General features: G+C 37.5%; 2 protein-coding genes across 2 annotated transcripts in view; both read right to left on the bottom strand.

Moving 5' to 3' along the window:
• Positions 1 to 1751: 1751 nt before the first annotated feature.
• Positions 1752 to 12076, bottom strand: lgmn (legumain). The gene is made up of 14 exons (XM_079261820.1): positions 12001 to 12076; positions 11513 to 11678; positions 11211 to 11308; positions 9504 to 9585; positions 9301 to 9383; positions 9097 to 9172; positions 8416 to 8478; positions 8228 to 8294; positions 7541 to 7659; positions 5977 to 6066; positions 5635 to 5844; positions 5302 to 5472; positions 3240 to 3307; positions 1752 to 2180 (listed from the first exon to the last, which is right to left on the bottom strand). The coding sequence occupies exons 2-14, from the start codon at positions 11654 to 11656 to the stop codon at positions 2144 to 2146; spliced, it is 1308 nt and encodes a 435-aa protein (XP_079117946.1). The 5' UTR covers positions 11657 to 11678; positions 12001 to 12076; the 3' UTR covers positions 1752 to 2143.
• A 3865-nt stretch (positions 12077 to 15941) lies between these two features.
• The window catches only part of pcnx1 (pecanex 1), a gene marked incomplete at its 5' end in the record, with an annotated part of 37671 nt that continues 34751 nt past the window's right edge, over positions 15942 to 18861 (bottom strand). The window contains 6 exon segments of the mRNA XM_079262745.1: positions 15942 to 16271; positions 17194 to 17334; positions 17452 to 17882; positions 17978 to 18156; positions 18226 to 18500; positions 18584 to 18814. Of these exon segments, the coding sequence (XP_079118871.1) occupies positions 16131 to 16271; positions 17194 to 17334; positions 17452 to 17882; positions 17978 to 18156; positions 18226 to 18500; positions 18584 to 18814 (1398 nt within the window). The 3' untranslated portion in view covers positions 15942 to 16130.

Genomic DNA, 18861 nt, shown 5'->3' with positions numbered 1-18861 from the left:
CATTGTACGTATGCATTCATTTGCAGAGCTCTGAAACTGTCGAATGATATTGTATAAACTCTGTCAGGTTTACATCTAATATCTGGAAAAACTGGCACTCCTGCCTATATATTTTGTGTAATTCTTCTCGTATTGCACTTCTTTTATTATATCTATTTATTTTCATTTTATTTCTTCTATTTCTATGGACCTGGATTCTGTGTCCTTCATAAAGCTTGAATTTAATTGAATTGAATAATTTTCTTAAAAAAAAGTTTGATATGTTAAAAAAAAAAAAAAAAAAAATTTATGACAGAAATTTAACATATTACGTGTAATAAATCATAACAAATTTAATTAATGAAATAATCCAACTTAATTTAAACATTTTCCATGTAAATAAATCTAATTTGATTAAAATATTTTCCTGACTGAACCCTTTACTGAACATACACAGACAAGGTTTTAGACGTGTTAAATGATTTTTTTTTTTTTTCCTGTGAAGTTTTATTACTTATTAGATAACTAAGAATTACATTACGATTTCTTCCCTATAGAAATTAGAAATAAAGATATGGGCATTATGTTAAAATGTAAATGTAATTTTTTTTTTCAGGTTTCAGAATAAAACAAATCAGAGGAGGAAGGTTTCAAACTTGTTTTTGATTCAATAATTTTCATATAGAACTTGAAAAGCCATGATAATGCAAATTTGTATGTAAATGTGTCAGTAAAGGAAATTCTTTGCAAGTGAACAAAATACATTTACCTTGTTAAAAAAAAAAAAAAAAAAAAAGAAGAAAAAAAAAAGTTCCCATGAAAATTAATTTTTAAAGAGCTGCAATTAAACATTTGTCCACTTGGTGTCGCAATTACTGTTCCATGCTGCTTATTTACCAAGTTTGATTTGCGCTTTAATTTCAAGACGTTGCTGGTTTGATGGAACAGAGATGATCCATAAAAATCCACGAAGGAACGCCATTTCTTCTACTAGTATTAAAAAAAATTTTAACAATAGACAAAACAATAAATGTATACACCACATATGGTATAATAAGAAGCCATGCAATAGCTGCTGAAACAGTACAAAAAAAAGAAGCAAGAAATAGAAATATCAGCATGTTTCCATCTGAACCCAAGTAGTGGATCCAGAAACTAAAGCCCCTGAAACAATTTTATCTATAGGCTGACATAAAGTTTTCGACAAATATTTGTGATCCCCACTTGATTACTGCTACCGATCACCTAATTTTTAATATAGAAGGAAAAAAATGCTTAATTTAATCTGAAACAGCATCCTGTGTGTATAATACGCATTGCTGGGATGTTTTTATTTAATTTATATAAAACACAAAGACCATTCCTTTCATGAGGCCATAAAAACACAGGAGAATAAGATTCAAGCATACTATTTATTCACTACAAAATGTGGAAAATCGTGGAACAGCTTTGGTCTTTATTAGACCTTGAAGAGATTTATATTTATTTTGTTTAGATAACTTTACTTTTAGGGTGAGGTTAACATTGATTTTAGAGGACAGTTATGGACCTAAAACACTCGACAGCATAAAGGTAAAGAAGTTTCATTGCATTTCCTGTCATAGGTTCCTGCATTTTTACCTTTTATTATCCTATCTGTGTATTTTGTTTTAATCCTGTTTCATCCATCACATGTCAAGACATGCTCACGGGGAAGAAAAAAAATATTTTTAAAACAGTAAAAAAAAAAAAAGCAAAAAAAAGCAATAAGAAGCATAAAAGATCAGTTTTGGTTTGTCAGATTTTATTTCAAGATCTCTGTATTACAACAAAGTCTATTGAAGGTCAACAAACATTCAGTGTTTAGTGGTACATCCTTTATATGTCAATCAAGCATTTATAATACCATAAAAACCAAAATATGCACACAATCAGAAGCAGTAAAACATCACCCACATTCTCTTCACAGTGATAGTGCAACTCATCATCAAACACCAGTAAAACTTCTCTGTAAGATCAAAACACTTTAAAAAAAGGTGGTATATATTGTGTATAAAACAAAATTGCTAACGTCACATCAGATTGATTCCCAAGCAGTGCAGAGAAGCTCAGTTTTTTCACCTCTTCCCATATGGAAGAAGCCTTATTATCTGAGACCGAATTGGTCTCATAGAATTCCTTTTAGTTAGAAGAAGCACACAGATCTCATGGCCAGCTGGATGCTGTAGAGCAAGACAACAACACAAAATTACTTTTGCAACACATGACGACGTGCGCCACTGGAGTCATTCCAGTAAAGACATACAATCAAGTTTTGGATTGTAAACATGGAAATAAATGAGTAGCATATCATTTAACCAACAAGCAGGAAGCTGAAATTCTGCTGAAGCTGATTCATAACTTTAGCTGCATAAAACAGGACTGGACTGTAAATATAATGATGAACAACATCCTCATAAAGCAATATTTCACAAACAGTCAAGTGGATTGTTGCTATCAATAAAACCCAGGTGGAAATATAAAATCTTTAACAGTAAACATTCAACACTTGTCTATTCCTTTGCAACATGTACCATCTCCAAGTATGTCTGCCTGATATGATGTACAGGTTGATTAAAAAGAACAAAAAACCATTTTCAATCATGGATTAATTTGCTTTGTTTAAGATCTTACTCCATATTTAACCCTTTCATGCATGAATTAATAAAAAATACAATGCAACTTTTTTTTTTAATACAGTATTTTACTTCTACAGACAAGTGCAATGATACTTTTGTTTATTAGTGATATTTAGAATGTATCATAATTTATGATCTATTTTAATGTATTCTGTAAAATATTCATAAACTAATATATAATCATGATCATATTATGTAAATCTTCTATTAAAATATATCTGTTTCATTTTCTTTTCCTATTTATTGCATAGGCAAACTTGCGTAATTACATTATGTTCAGTTGTAACATATCTTTAGTTTTTCTCCAGTGAGTGGAAACGTATTGGATTACTCACTAAACACCCCTGAAATCGTTTAATTACAATAATACCATCCTCATTCATGAAAATGCAAGAAAAAAGCTTGTGAATAGTTGTCCACTACATGGCCACTATGCATGAAAGGGTTAAAAGATTTGGATCTAGAATCAAATCTTTATAAAATACCTGAGTCTTGATCAGCTGGATCCCACATTTACCGAAACAACATGTTTCGATCAGACTGCTACAGCTTATGAGATGACAGGGGGGAAAAAAACTTTAATAAAAGGGAAGTAGACCATACCTCTCCGCAGAATATCCCCTTTCACACAGGTTAACTAGAGCATACAGATGTCTGAGGGCATATTCATACTGAAACACAACAGAAAATCACATGTCAGAAATTTCACAGAATTCTGTCTTTAACATGATCAATTTCTCTTTGTTATATTATAGGAACTGAAATGTCATTTCCAGGGAATGGTAAATACTTCATGATTTTATTATTAAGGCCAAACAGCTGCACAAAAGTACCTGGGAAAATCATGACTTCATTTCAGTGCAGTAGGATTTCCCATCACAAACTTCATTAAGTTCATCTGATTTACAAATTATTAATTCTTAAAGAGCTTTTTCGACTCTGTACCTCCATCATATATCCTCTTCTAAGATCATGGTGGAACAAGAGAGCGATTTACCATCATATTTCACATTCCACACATGCTTAAGCAGCTTGGACACATTTTGGAGATTGCTCTATGCTAACTTATTCTCTTACATTCTTGTGTACAAAACTAAAAAAGCGGTTCAGACTCAACAGAAATCCCAAGCAGATACGTCTCTGTGTATCCACAGAAAGTCACAGTCATGCACTCATATTTACCTTCATGTAGATGAAGTTGACATCAAAATGTCATTTGAGGAGAAAAGGAAGACCTAATAGGGTTTTTTCTTTATTAACAATTAATCATATTGATTAATGCATTAATTTGGAATTAAAACTTTTTTTAACCTAATTATTGTGATTTTTTTTTTAGGCGTATTACTTTGTATTTATTGTTCTTTTAGTATAGTCCATATTTTAGTTTTAGTTTTACTTTTTCACTGTTTTATTCCACTTTATTTCTATTTATAGAAATAAAGTGGAATTTGATATTAAAAATACTTTTTGGAATAATTTGTAATGGAGGCATTAAACTGAGATGCTCTTTACTCTTCCTCGTTATAGTTTGCTCTTCAAAGTGCCACTGTAGTCTATGACATGTACATGTTTCTGCACTTATGCAGCATTTTTAGGAGATCAGAATGTAATTAAAAGACCCTGGTTCTAGTAACAAGGGCTTTTCTTTAGGTCAGAATGAACATTTGTGACGTACAGAATCTAGAAATGTAATTTCAGACATCTGCACATACACAAAACGATATAAAAAGTTGTCATACTGGAGGTGTGATGTGTTGACTGCTAACTATTTTTGCAAGGTTTCCATTAGAAACAGACTTGCAGTTTGTTCTCAGTCTGGATTAGTTTCAGCTGAAAGCAGAGAGGTAGATGAATGTGAGCTTGGTACATGCTGATGAAAAGCATGTGAAACATATTGTTTCCTCTATGGAAGCAGAACCACAATGTGAAGGACATGTGAAGGAGTTTCAGCCATTAGCCTCAGATGAATCCGGCTGAGAGCATGACTTGTTAACCATAGTAATACAAATACATTTGCCACATTTAAATGAGAGATTTAATATTAAATCCTCTTTAAAATTATTAATAATGACCTTGTAAACACCTTAGTCTGAATGAAAATGACCCTTCCAAATTAAACTTAAATCTAATTTTAAATCCAAATTGATCACACATTCGTTGCTCTTTGCACAGACCTGTTTTCTAGTCGTGCAGTGATGACGCATATATTCTGTGCTGGTCCCTTCTCCTGTGGTCTACCTCCCCCCTCCTCCTCAGCTGACCAAAGTGAAGTAGTATGCTAATTTCAAGCTGTTGCTTCAAAACTTTAATCAAATTCAAAGCCCAAACGGTACTTATTATGCAGTCCTCCATGTTGTAGTTGAAAGGAAAAGTAACAGGAACTGGAGTTTGATTTCTTCCAGTAGATGTAAATACGCCATGTCTGCACCCTGTCCAATCAGAACCCTTCCCAACCTCCAGATCTTTCAGCAGTATTGACAAAAGGTGATGAAATGTGTTTTCCATGTAAACCTTAATTTGTAATTACTGTTTCCATGGAACCACGAAGAAGAATAGTTTCATTCTGAATTATTTATGCTGAACAATTAATTCTAAATGAAAAAATAAAACATCATGTAACTGTTTGGATGTTGCACGTCCGTGCCCTGTTAGTGTGCAGGTCTACCTCAGTTTTGTGCCAGTTGAAGCAGTGGTATTTGTAGAATCTGACTGCAGCCTTGTAGCACTGATGCTGGGAGAGCTCGGCTCGCTCACCCAGAACTTCCACAGCCGTGAGCTTACTGCCTGTCACCTTCTCGACCACGAGGCGCATAGTGTTGGCCAGCAAATCCCTGACCTGAGCACACACACAGACAAATGATAAAAAAAAGTACACAAGCCTTTAAAACGGGGACTTTCATTGAGGTTTGTTCTGTTTTGAGCTGTTAAATTCTGACTGAGGCCGAGTTAGAAAGTGCAATTCTGTACTTAAAAATCTGAAAATGAATAATATCTTTACTTTAAGATGGCTGTCAATCTCCGCCAGCAGGGCCTTTGTGGCCATGAGGTCATTTGAGCGCATCATCTTTCTCTTCAGGATGGCCAGAGGAACATCCGGGCTTGGAGTCAGGTCTGGATTCGTAACCGGTGGAAGGATCGTCTGAGGAGCGCGGGCGTTGATGGCTTTGGGATTACCCTGAAACTCTATGACTTTCATGTGAGCCAGAGTCTGCAGAGAAAGTAACAAACATCAGGACCAAAATAAAATAAAAGTTTTTCGGTATCATTGCTACTCAGCTCTAAACTTAACCAATCCAATACTTCCCCTGTAAATGTTGCTGATCTACAGACAAACCCACACCTTGTTTCCGTACTGCTGGACGTGGCTGGTGTTTGTGTGACTCTTTACAATCTTGAACTGCTTCAGCAAAGTTTCCTGAGTCAGGTCCTCCTGGAAGAACAAAGTCAAGAAAAAATAACATGAGCACCAGAAATATTTGCATAAACAACACAAACATCTGGTATTTATGCAAGAATAACAATCAAACAATGTGGGGAACTTTATTTCACAGTTAGTGTTTGATTTTCTGTTTAACTTTAAGTTTCTGTAAACTACAACCCCAAACGCTGCATGACAAAATAAAGAAAATGACCAAACTCCCACATTCTCTTGCTTGAACACAATTTGCTGCAGCTGCTTTTGGAAATGCTCACCACATCCTTTTCCTGTGTGTGTCAAACACCAGGTGTTTGGAGTAGAAATTTGACTTTTTATGGACTACTTTTTGGCGGAAATGATGTTATTTTAATGTCAGTCTGCAACGGTGAAAAATAATTTTTCACTTATATGAAAGTGAATGGTATGATGAGAAAATTGAAAATTGGGCACACAAGCCCTATCAATGTCTTATAAATGAACTTTTTGTAAGTAAAATGTTTTGTAGTAAAAGAGACCCGATGACCTACACTAAAGGGTTAAGGTGAGACAACATATTAATGATTTTGAGCCTTGTTAAATAAAACTGTTCAGCCAGCAAGCTTGGGATAAGCTAACGAGCTGCTCGTTATTAAAGCTGGGTGGGTAATCTTGCTCAGAGACATTTTTTTATTACTCTGGGTGAAGTGGTTCCTCATCCTGATAGTAGTCTGTGCATTTTGTATGCGTGAACAATACGAAATATACCTAGACCCCTCAGTTTACTGTAAATCTGTGAAAACTCTGACCAATCCAAATGTTCGGGCCGAATTGAAGTTGTTCATTTCTTATATTTTGTAAACTTCTTAATGGCTAAAAAAATGCAGGAAGGATTTCCCCGACCCGGCTCGGTCTATTTGCCTCCTTCTGCTAAACAGCTGAGAAAGAGAAAATCGCTGGTGGAAAAAGCTACAAACTAGAAAAGCACTTGGAGAGAGGCTTTAAATAAATTCTTGCATCCGGATCACCATCAAAATTAAAAGAGTTCTTTCTTTTCACATTTCCAACAACTCCTGAAAATTTAATTAAAATCCTTCCATAACTTTGTGAGTTATCTTGTACACAAACAGATAAATGACGGTAAAAACATAACCTCCGTGATGGAGGTAAGAAAAAAGCCTCGGATCACACAAGGAGCAAAACCAGAAGGGGGAGGAGCCAAGACAGGGCGCCACTTTCACATCTTGCTTGCTCCCCAACATTACCTACCCCACCTTTAACTAAATAATAAAATAATAAAACCTAAAATATTGAGATAAAGCCCTAAAATTGTCTCTAAATGTGGGTTAAACCTTTATTTATGAACAGTGAAATTTCCATTTCAGTCCTGTCACTGGAAAACATAACAATGCTACTAAACTACATTTTCCAACATTAAATTGTAGGTACTTTAAAAAGCAACACTGAGTAGATTCTATGATTTAGACCCATCAAGGGAAACATCACCCACCACATCAGAGTCCTCCATCCAGTTAACACTGTACCAGTCGCCCAGGTAGGTGTCCCTCTTCTCGTCATAGTAACAGGCGTACGAGGACTCATGAGAGTTAGCTGCAGTGGTGGCGTAGACTGGAAACGGACAGATAAATTTTCATGTTTTGCTGCATAAGAGCTTGGTAAAAAGCATCAATGTAGACAACAGAACAATTTCTGTTTACAAGTAAAGTTTTAAAGGCAGAAAATGAACCCTATAGGAGCTGGATGGGAGTTTAAATTTACTAAAGCGTTGCTGGAAGTTGTCAGCCCACAGATGACGATGTGTAGGAGAACAGAAGTAAAACAAAAAACACTGTTTGGACAAAGGTTATTTCAGCAGATCCTGCACCCATATCCATGAATATCCTCCTCTGTTTATCACATGATGTTACGCACACGACAATGTGACTAGGATGACAAACTACCACAGAGCATTACTGCTGACCTCAGCTTCTGGAAGAACAAGAAACTAACAGACCTCAGACTAGTCTACTTAATTACATCAACTGTAGATGAAGTCAAAGAGTGATTTTTGTGTTGCTGAGGATTATCATTACCTTATCATTTGCCACTTTTTTTCTTATCGATCTCTTGCTGGTTTTGTTAATCATCACTTAAGTTTTACTGGAAATTCATTCTGATAAAGGAAAGTTCAACTCACCATCAATGTCAGCAGGCAGTTTGTTCATCATTGACCCAGACTCGCATGCTTCAATGTAGAACACCATCTGTGTGTGTAGGAGGAAAACACAGAGAGGAAAATAAGTGTCACAATCCGATATTCCAGCACAGTTTCGTCATCACTTGACTGGACTTTACTGATAACCTAAATACTATGATTCTTCGTACCTTCTTGTACTTTTTATTTGTGTGCATGTATGTAATGGCATCTTGGAGATCTTGAACATGGAGCTGCAGAGACAAGACAAGTTTCCATTTAATGTAACAGTTTCAGAGTAAATGTGGATAGAGGGGGTGTATTATATAAAAAAAGCAGACATATTATGTCAAAAAGGTTTATAACCCAGGAAATCCAAAGCTGGACTGAGCAAATAGGTCCAGCATCATGAGAGTTGCTGGAAAATGCCATCTTAGTCTAATTACTGAGATATTACCATTATAATAGGGACTTTGAGATCTTATTTTGGTGCACAGCCACATGCAGTAACATGACAAAGAATTAAATCTCAACTGGACTTCAACATCCGGCTCAGACAAAGTCTAGAACACATTTATGACAGTGTCATCAGTCTTGGAGGCTCATCATGCTTTTCTGATGTGTCAAAATGCAGGAAATATGAAAACAATTTACACTCATGACTTACATTCCTGTATGACTATGTTTATTACATTTATGCATTTAAAAAAAAAAAACAGGCACATGACAGATATAGACCACAATTTAAGGATGCAAAAACACTTCCTGTCTCTGTTTTTAGAACATGTTCATTTTTTCTGTAAAGACATCAGGGATTGTGTTCGTTTTAGTGAAGACAAAGTAAGTAAGGAAAGAGAAAATCAAATTCTCACATCATCATTAGGAAAGGCCAGAATACCAGGCGCCCCGTGGTCGGTAAAGTACACAAATACATGATCATTGGGCCCACTGTCAGGAAAAAAGAGAACAAGGTTGGCAGAAGAAAAACAAAACCTGATAAACCAGTTTACGCAAAGTTTTGTTTCTTTAGTATTGTCTCTTTGAGAGATTTATTTCTCCGCTTGTTTATCACTTGCCTCTTCAAAACCTTTCCAGAGCCACCTTTGACCTTTGAAGAGTCCCCCTTCAGCACTGCCAGGAAGTTTTCTGGGGTCACGTCCTACAGAAACAGGAGCGCATGGCACGAAATGACAAAGTTCACTTTTAGAAATCAAAGCCTTTCCAAACAAAATAAAGGCATTGGCTCTACAGAAACTAATATTTGTACTGAAACACTCACATCCCCAACATAGTCCTTTGGCACTCCGTTGTATACATCACTGCCATTTGGTCTGTTGATCAATATGCCAGGGGTTGGGTTTCTGGGAAACAAAAAGTGTGGCTTAGAGAAGGAAGTGCAAATGGCTGACAAAACAGATTACAGGAAACCTAATGGAGGATAATGATTCACTGACAGGTGGCAGAACAAGTTCACAGCAGCACTTCAGAGTTTTTCACATTTCACTGCAGAACTGCCTTCACTTTTTCATACATTACATTACTGTGACTAAACAATTTGTGATCTTAAATGTCTTTCCCTCAGATTTTCTTTAAAAAATGACTAAAACAAACTACATGAAACACATAAAACATTGACAAACGGTATTTTTAATAAAGATAGAAGAGTTTTGCTGATTATTTGTGTCCATTCTTATTGGTGCAAGACTTGCTGCACTCATGTTTGCAACATTAGTTACACAGTAACCAGAAATCCAGTAAACCCAGAATATGTGAGTCACAATGAGCTTGATACAGATATAAAACTATCAATGTTGGGTGACGTCTTTATGACACTTGACCGTCTTTATGAAGACACATGGCCAATCATCAAGCAATAAAATCAACATAAGCAGCGAAAAGTGACGTTTGGATTCACTTCCCAATGCGCACAATTCTGGAAAACAAATGCCACATATTGCCACAGTCATGTGACATGCCATCGTTACATAAACGAGTGAAAGCTGAAAGTAGTGAATCCACTTACAGGATAAGTTCACTGTTTAGTTACGTTTTTTACAGGTTTTGCAACCAAAACTAGCTAACCATTTTTAAAAAAGTAACAAGACATTTTAGGAAAAAGATTACTTAGATATGTGTACTAAATAAACATTCTCTACATTTGTTATTACTATAAATGTCATATCATTTCCCCTGTACTTGGAGAAATTTTTATTAAATTAATCATAACTCTGCAAATGTTATTGGTGAGTACTTGTGCGTCCAACTCTATATCGCAGAGTGAAACACAGATCTGTTGCAGTGCTGGGCCTCCGTTAGCAAAGACAAATCTAGCCAAACTCTAAGGAGGCTCCATAATGGGTGTCTTGTGACTTTGCAGCCTGTTAATGGTGAAAGGCACAAAGGGAACATGCCACAGCAACATGCAAAAGGCCACAGAGTCTGTGCGATTTCTCTCACAGCTTTGAAATATGCAACACTCGAATGAGTCTTTTTTAGTTTGTTCCAGCTATCTGTGATAAATATTTCCCTTCATTTTTCTTATTTAACATTCACAGCATCCTAGAGTTTTGGTTTTGCATTGTTGATGAATTAAAAAAAGCATTTCTAAAGATACTACATTAGGCACTGGAATAAAGTCAGTCATCTGAGACAATGTTATTATACACACCAGTTTTATCATATGAGGAAAAACAATGCCTGAAAGATAAAAGTGATTGTTTGCCATTACTTCTCTATTTACATAACAAACAAGTCAAGTTAAAAATGCAACATCACGGGCATTTAAGTCATTTAAAAACTTGAACTTCATGCTTTCTCTTGCAAGACGCACAAGAACCATCAATTTGACTGATAAACTTCATCTACATTCTACAAAGACCAAGATAAAGTAAAAGTTATGTACAAGTAGTGTTTTCAAGCCTTTAGCAGGAAGAAGAAGTCTTTGCATTGCAGGAAATAAGAAACACAAAAGAAAGAGCCAACTCACTCCTCGTTCTGAGCCAAGTCATCGTACATCATGACCACAATCTGCTCATCTGGGATGCCATTCCTGTGGACAATCTGATACGCATGGCAGGCATCGGCCTGTGCAGAAAGAACAAAAGGCAGGCTATAGCTGCATATTACACTTTTAGGAAACTGGGAAAAGCTTTCAGAAAACATGCATAGTGAAAGGGAAGTTCCTGTGTATGATATGACCAGGATTATGAGAGAAAACAAATGAGTCAAGCAAAGTTTACACTTTGGGAACAGATTCAATGCAGCTGCTATGATTATGAATATTCTCACCTGGTGCCTGTAGTTATACCACCCATTGGAGCCGGCTACGATAAGCACCCACTTTTTTCCTCCTTTTTCAGCCTCTGTGAAGGGATATCCTATAACCAAGCCGATACTCAAGCCGAGCAGGGCGACGAGGATCGATTGACGCATTTTCTTGCCTTATGGGGGAATCCTATATGGGCGACAGAGAGAAAAATTATACTTGTTCTTCACAAATTCACTTTCAAAATACAGTAAGGTCCACCGTCTGGACTATCACGTGACACAAATATCGATTGTTACAGATAAAATTAGACACGCCATCTGATGCATGCGAGTCACATGATAATAGTTTCCTTTCTGGGAAGCTAGCTCTGTTAGCACAACATGCTAACTATGGAATTTACTTTATGAAAGTTTAAGAAACCCCAGAGGTACTAAAACACATTCCGGACAAATCCCAGCAGCTTCAGAGAAAAATATTTCTTTAAATAAATAAAAAGGTGCTCTATTACCTTTTCTCTGATGTGCGGAGCAGGAGGTAAGGAAACAGCTACATGGGATAAAGCGGCTGTCAATGGCAAGTTTATATGTGACGTCGGGAAAATTGTTGGAGAGGGATTTTTACACAGTAGCCAATCAGAGCGCTCCATGGGCGGGGCGTAACTGTATACAGTCATGTGATTAGAGAAGGTAAAAACACGCACGAGATGTTGGTTTTTCCAAGTAAAATACAAAGAAAACAAGATTATCCCAGGCTTTTTTAATCAAATGAGATCATATTGATTTTCTGAGCGTAGATGTTGGTTGTAGAAATTGCAATTACTTTATAATACAATTATAGGACAGAACAACCCAGAAAAAATAGAATAAAACAATTGCGGTCACACTTTCTTCATGAAAGCATTTATTTTATGTCATCGAGATGATTCTGATAGATTATGTTTTTGGTGGTTTTGTTCATGTCTGTGCTCGTTATACTTGTATTCAGGGTAAAATTGCAGGTATTGATGTGGATTGTGAACAAGTGTTTTCTATGTCTGCGGTAATGTGGTTTTTATAAGGGTTAATTAATGTGGAATAAATTTTTGGGATAATCTTTTCATCACCAACCTGTTTTTGATAAGTTTCATGTTTTGTTTTTTTTTCTTTAAGCACGGAGGTGTCAAACTCCAGTCCTCGAGGGCCGGTATTTGACAGGTTTTTGTTGTTTCTAATTCAAATTTTTCTGAAATTGAAGACAAAATACATTTTGTGACTCAAACAGCTGAGTAAGAATGTTCTTCAGATAAGAGTGAAAGATATACAGTTTTGATTGCAGCTATCAACACACCAGAAAAGATCAGGTTATTGAACCGTATTGATCTGTACCATTTACTCTTGGAAACTTGATGTATTTGTAAATAGAAGTAAACAGACAATTCCAACATGCACTTGATGTCAGACTTCCACATCATTTTGCATCACAAAGATTAGCTTGTACTCTGAACACTTTGTTGTACGTGCATCTCCTCTATGCACATTTAACAACATTATATTTTGATGTGGAAATGTCCACAGACTCAAACGACTCATCTTTAGCTAGCAAGTCAAAAGTTTGGACACACTTCCCCATTAAATCCAGTGGGTAAATGTAAATACTTTTGACTGGTTGTGTGCAATGTTGTGTTTTATAATCAAACGTGAAGCAAATGTTTTTGTTTTTTCCCTCAACTTTGACATCAGAAGTGCTGAAACTGCTGACTATACATATAACGGTCATGTGAAAATAAGTATGACCTCTTTCATGTTTAATGTTTTACATAGCAGGTTATATTGCAGACTCATCTGGTCCTCACAAGATCTAGTAAGGCAATACAACTTCAGTGGAACAACAACACATGACATACATTAAAATATTTTATTAATTTAACACAAACTAAACCAAAATTCAGAGGCAGTGTGTGAAAAGCAAAGTAAAGTCCATGATTAACCTGTAGACCTTGTTAGTAACTAAACAGTCTTGGCTTTCCATAAAGGTTTGCAGGCATTTGTTTTGATGCAGGTCTGAACTTTAACAGTTATTTAGAACACCTTGAATTTCTTTGTCATTCTATTGTGGATTTGATTGATAAGTGTAGAATTTTTTTCTAACAAAAGCCTGTCAAATATAATATGTAACTCTTGGGCTTTTCCCCCCTGTGGTGTCCCAGGCCAGTTACGATATATAATCCCTCTAGTGTGTCCAGGGTCTTTCTTGGGATCTTCTCCTGCAGGAACATGCATGGAACACCTCACCAGGGAGAAGTCCAGGAGGTATCCTAACCAGATGCTTGAGCCACCTCATCTGGCTCCTCTTGATATGGAGGAGAAGCAGCTTGGATCCTCTCGGATGACGAGCTTCTCAACCTCTCTCTAAAGGAAAGCCTGGCCACCCTGCGGAGGAAACTCTCACTATCTGCATTACTGCGGGTGCCGCACCTGCCTGTCAATATCACGCTCCATCACTCGTGCACAAGACAGCCACAGCTTTGACTGCCCATCTCAACAAAAGACGGCTGGAACATTGTCCAGTTGGACTCAATATCCCCCGCCTCACTTAGTGCATAGTTGAAGCTCTGGCAGAGATGGCTGTTAAAGTTCTCTGAGAGGGAGTGCCCAGAGGGAGCGCCCTCTAACACTCCCTCCAAGGACTCCAAAAATGATGGGTACTCGTTTGGTGCATAAGCCAAACAACAGCCGGGATCCTTCCCTCCACGTGAAAGTAGAAGGAGGCTACCCTATCATCCATCATTGTAACTTACAGGCACTATGTTGGGGGTAGTGAGTAGGGGTGGGAAAATCTAATCGAAAAATCGAAAATCTGGATTTTTTTTTTGCTTCACAATTTTAAACTTTTAAAACAAAAAAATCGATTTTATTTTTTTAACAAAAAAATTGTTTTTTTTTTTCAAATAAATAAATATAATCCATTACAAAATTTTTGTCATTTTTATTATTCTTATTGATCTTTTAATTTGTCATCTTGGGCATTATAGCAGCAGAATGATGGTCTGGCTACTGTGTTGTTTTTCCTAATTGAAATGAAGAAAAATAACGTGCAAAAAAATAAGTTTTATGCATTTGTTTTGCTTTAAATCTACAAAAATCAGCAATATTGAAGAATTGTTAGAATCGCAATTTAAATCGAATTGGCAAAAAATTGGAATCAAATCGAATCAGGACAAAATCATATCGTCACAGCCCTAGTAATGAGTATGCCCACACCTGCTTGGCACCTCTAACTGGGAGCAACTTCAGAGTGGAAGAAGGTCCAGCCCTTCTCGAGGACTCTGGTTCCAGAGCCCATATAATGTGCTAAAGTGAGGCCAACTATTCGGAAGCACTGAACCTCATGCACTAGCTCAGACTCCTTTCCTGCCAGAAAAGCAGAGGTAGAGATAGTGTCTGCAGCCGAGGATCAGAGAAAGAGGATGAGTTATGTTTTAATCGGTTCAATCAATATAAGGATATGAAAGGATTGAGAGGAGGCGTATTAAAGACAGCAATAAATCAAATTTTATTTCTCCATATAGAAAAGAATTAAGTTAAATAGTGAAACAGTCCATCAAAATTGCGGCATCTTGTTTTCAACTAATGGTCCTCAATACATTAACCTTTGTCCCAAAATGAAAAAAAAAGGGAAAAAAAATGTAACAAAGTGTAAATACTATGTTCACAGTAATAAATATTGAAAACAAAATCTTTTATACATAGACATTATATATATATATTTGTGTAAATATATATATGTATAGATAAATTCATGTACAGTAAAAAGTTATTTTCAAGTTTATCAAACAGAAAATATTAAAATAAAATTGGCTGAAAACAGAATAATGATTGCATTTTTTCATTCCCAAGGCATCGGTAACCATGGCCATTCAGTCTGTAATAAATAAAATGTGATATCATCTAAAGATTGTAGTGCATTGCTGTAAATTAAAATACAAAAAATTATAGTGCAAGTTCTTATTTCTTTGCGCAAATGAACCTTGCAAATTGAAACGAATTACAAAGGAATGACAACAATGAAACAGAGCTTGTGGAGGACAGCGCTGTCTTTTCTCGGACTTCTGTCTGTTCTGCGCCACAACTTTCTCTGCAGTCTTGGCAGCCAAAAAATAATAGTAGTTAAAAAAAAAAAGAAAAAAAAAAGAAAGTGTTCACGTATGAATCCATGGCAAATATTCAATAGACTTATTTGGCAAAATATTAAAGGATTTACAAAAAAGAAAAGAAAACAAAAAACTCCCCACACGCTTCTTACACTGAGCTCTGTCAGTAAATTCAAGAAAAATTGCTGATGAAATGCATAGAAATTAATTACCAGTAGCAAGAACTAACTTAAGAGTTGTTTACCGTCATGCAGCATTTGAGACGCAACAAAAGGCAGATACTGTGGATGTGTGTTGATACAGTAAAGCATGTTGGGTAAATGTATACTCTGGCTTTGTTTGCACTTTTCCCTGGCTTCCTTTCCCCTTTAGCGACGGGGGAAAAAAAAAAGGAGGAAGCAAAAGCTCCCATTCCCTGTTTGTCCACAGACTCCTGCTGAAAGTCAGGGAAATGTGGCTCCATCTTCACTCAAGTGTGTGTTTCTGTGTGACATATGTGCTTGCTCGTCTCAGACCTCTGCACCCAACTCAATGACCCCAGTCTCAATGATGGGCACTAGCTTATCTTCCACCTGTACCAGCAGGATGGTCTTGTCGATATGGGAGCGATTGGCTGGGTCACGGCTACAAGGCACCCACCGGTGAATCACCTGCAACACAGGAGGTGGGACAAAAGGAAGCATTGAATCAAATTTATGAAGCTTTTTGGGCAGTAAGAAGTTCAGTTTACAATATATATATTTTTTTATAAATCTATATTGTTACTGATGCCAATAATTTTTCCTTTAAAAAAAAACAAAAAAACAAAAGGAAAAAAAAAATCCCACAATTATAGTGTGATATATATATATATATATATATATATATATATATATATATATATATTTATTTATTTTTTTTGCAAGGGCAATAAGAAATATTAATAAAACTCATGAACATAAAAATGTAGGAGGAAAGGTCATTAAAATATAATAAATACAAGTGCGCGACTCTGCAAATGAATTAAACCTAAGTTGAAAATAAACAGTTTAAAATACAATAATCAGATCACAAATGAATTGAAAATGAAATAAATTTATTAAATTGAAACAACATAGTATCTAAATACCAGTATAATAGCAAAACAAAACATAATAACACTAAAGCCATAATCATCATAACATCTGATAGGCTACCATCATCATGTGACACGGAAGCGTACACATAGCTGGTTTAGTTTGTAATTTTATTGCCTAAAACTCACTGAAGCAAAAACAGATAGGATGTTTTGTTCTAAAACAGTGGTATCGGAACAAAAAAATATTTAATCTGATATCTTCAGTGACAAATATCAAAGAATCAATTTAAGAATGTCAATAAACCTGACGCTCGCCAGGAGAGTCAAAGGCCAAAAACCAGAACACACATGTAAAAACAAGGTAATTACAGTAAAATGAAAGAATTCAAAATGTCAATAGAGCCGCAACAACCAATCAGATTTTACTTTTCTGGAATCCAAGGCTTAAATTTAAGTCATCTTTGTGAGGATGTGTGGAGGAAGTCTGCTGATGCGTCACAGCTGTGAAGACTTACATGCCCCTCCATGCCCTCGATGGGGCTCCAGTCTCTCCAGCAGGTCCGTCCTGCTCTCAGTCTCATGGTCTCGTCAGGCCACTGCAGCTCCTTCCTCTTTGATAAGTTGATGTTCTCCAGCACCTGACTCACATCTACAATCTGAGACATCCCAGAAGTTTAACAGTAAAACTGAGGCTGAAAGAAGCAGTAACCTCAGTTTGCTTTAGTTTCTGCTGAGTCACATCCCTCCATCTCTTTGAGTAAATATTTACAAACCTGTACTCTGTAGGAGATGTCATCCCTCCGTACCATGGCGACAGTGGGGTTGTGCTGCTGCGGGTGGTGATGATGGTGATGATGTTGGCTGAGGGGATCAGTTATGGTGCTGCACACGCTGTCGTTGCCCAGGAGGCCAACAAGCGTGTGACGTTTGCAGGGAGGGATGCTGTGGCTGGAGAGGGAGGACGAGGGCCCGGCGGGGTCGGAGGTGGAGCCCAGCCGGAGCTGTAAGGATGTGGGGAGTGTGCGTAGGGACAGTTGGCTGGTGGAGGAACGGCGGCAAGGCTCCAGGCCGGTAGTGGAGGTGCGCAGGGAAGAGTGGCGGCTGCTGCCGTAGCGGTATGATGATGATTGACTGGCCATAGAGGCTCGAGCAGGCGAGTGGCGTACCAAACCAGACTGAACAGACTGGGAACTTTGACTTGTGCCTGGATAAATGGAAGACAGGATGCAAGTCAAATCCTGCAGGTGACTTAATGTGTGCTTGGTATTGTTGACAACATGCAGGTGCAGTAATCCTCACCCAGAGAATGTGGCTGGTATGAGTGAGGCGGAGCAGGTCCTGAGGTGCCGCCATGCGACACCGAGCTCTGCTGAGAGTCAGCGCCTGTCCCATTCCCACTGCCGCACGACAGACCCCCTGCATCTGAATCCTCTATATTGCCCCCGCTGTTACAGCCTGCGCCGCAGCCTTTTCTCAACCTGCAACAACATAAACCTTTAACTCATTCTTCTTTCATCAAAGCTGCCAAACCACACCGAGTCACAGACCTGTGCCAGGTGCTGACAACAAAGTTGCGGATGTTTGCGATGCTGATTGGCCCTCCCAGGATGCGTCCAAGCTGTGGGTGTGAGTTGCAGTAGGAGGTGGTCAATGGCGAGACGTAGATTGGATATCCAATAGGCTGGTCGCAAGATGAGTTGATCATGTTACGCAGAGCCTGCTTGGCGTTCTGGATGCTCCCGCGCTCTGGGTTCCTGTTTCTGAGGAACACCAGCTCCTGTTGCTGCCCTGCCCAAAGTCCTCGGACACATTCTTTATTCACCTGCAGCACGAATGATAAGCTGTCATTTTACATTTAATTCAGTACACTTGCAACCCCTACAGACATGATCGGATGCAGCGCACCTTAATGACACGAAAGCTGAGGTATCGTCGATTGAGCATGATGATTTTGTACTCGTTGGTGCCTTCATCCAGGACGTGGCGCAGCGCGAGGAGGGACGGGGCGTTGGACAGCACGGCGCTCCTCCAGGCCGGGTCACCTTCGTGAGCGATGACCAGGTTCTGCTGGTGGGAGGAGATGGCCTCAAAGAGAACAGCTGGCTCGTCGTACTCGTCGGGGGACGTGAAGTGGTCCTGAAAAATGAAACAAATGGGGAGTAATTAAACTGGCCACAAGTTGA

Source organism: Telmatherina bonti (assembly GCF_933228915.1).
Source record: "Telmatherina bonti genome assembly, chromosome: 22".
Lineage (NCBI taxonomy): Eukaryota > Metazoa > Chordata > Actinopteri > Atheriniformes > Telmatherinidae > Telmatherina > Telmatherina bonti.
Note: the sequence above shows the minus strand (reverse complement) of the source record. Positions and strands in the feature narration are given on the sequence as shown.

What these genes read in the sequence shown, in the direction of transcription:
- lgmn (XM_079261820.1), bottom strand. Translation starts at nt 11,656, where the DNA reads ATGCGTCAATCGATCCTCGTCGCCCTGCTCGGCTTGAGTATCGGCTTG. An exon ending in TGGCCTTTCCTAATGATGAT is followed by an intron (nt 8,479 to 9,096) that starts GTGAGAATTTGA and finishes TTGTCTCTGCAG; the next exon opens with CTCCATGTTCAAGATCTCCA. An exon ending in GGATGGAGGACTCTGATGTG is followed by an intron (nt 6,067 to 7,540) that starts GTGGGTGATGTT and finishes TTGTTCTTCCAG; the next exon opens with GAGGACCTGACTCAGGAAAC.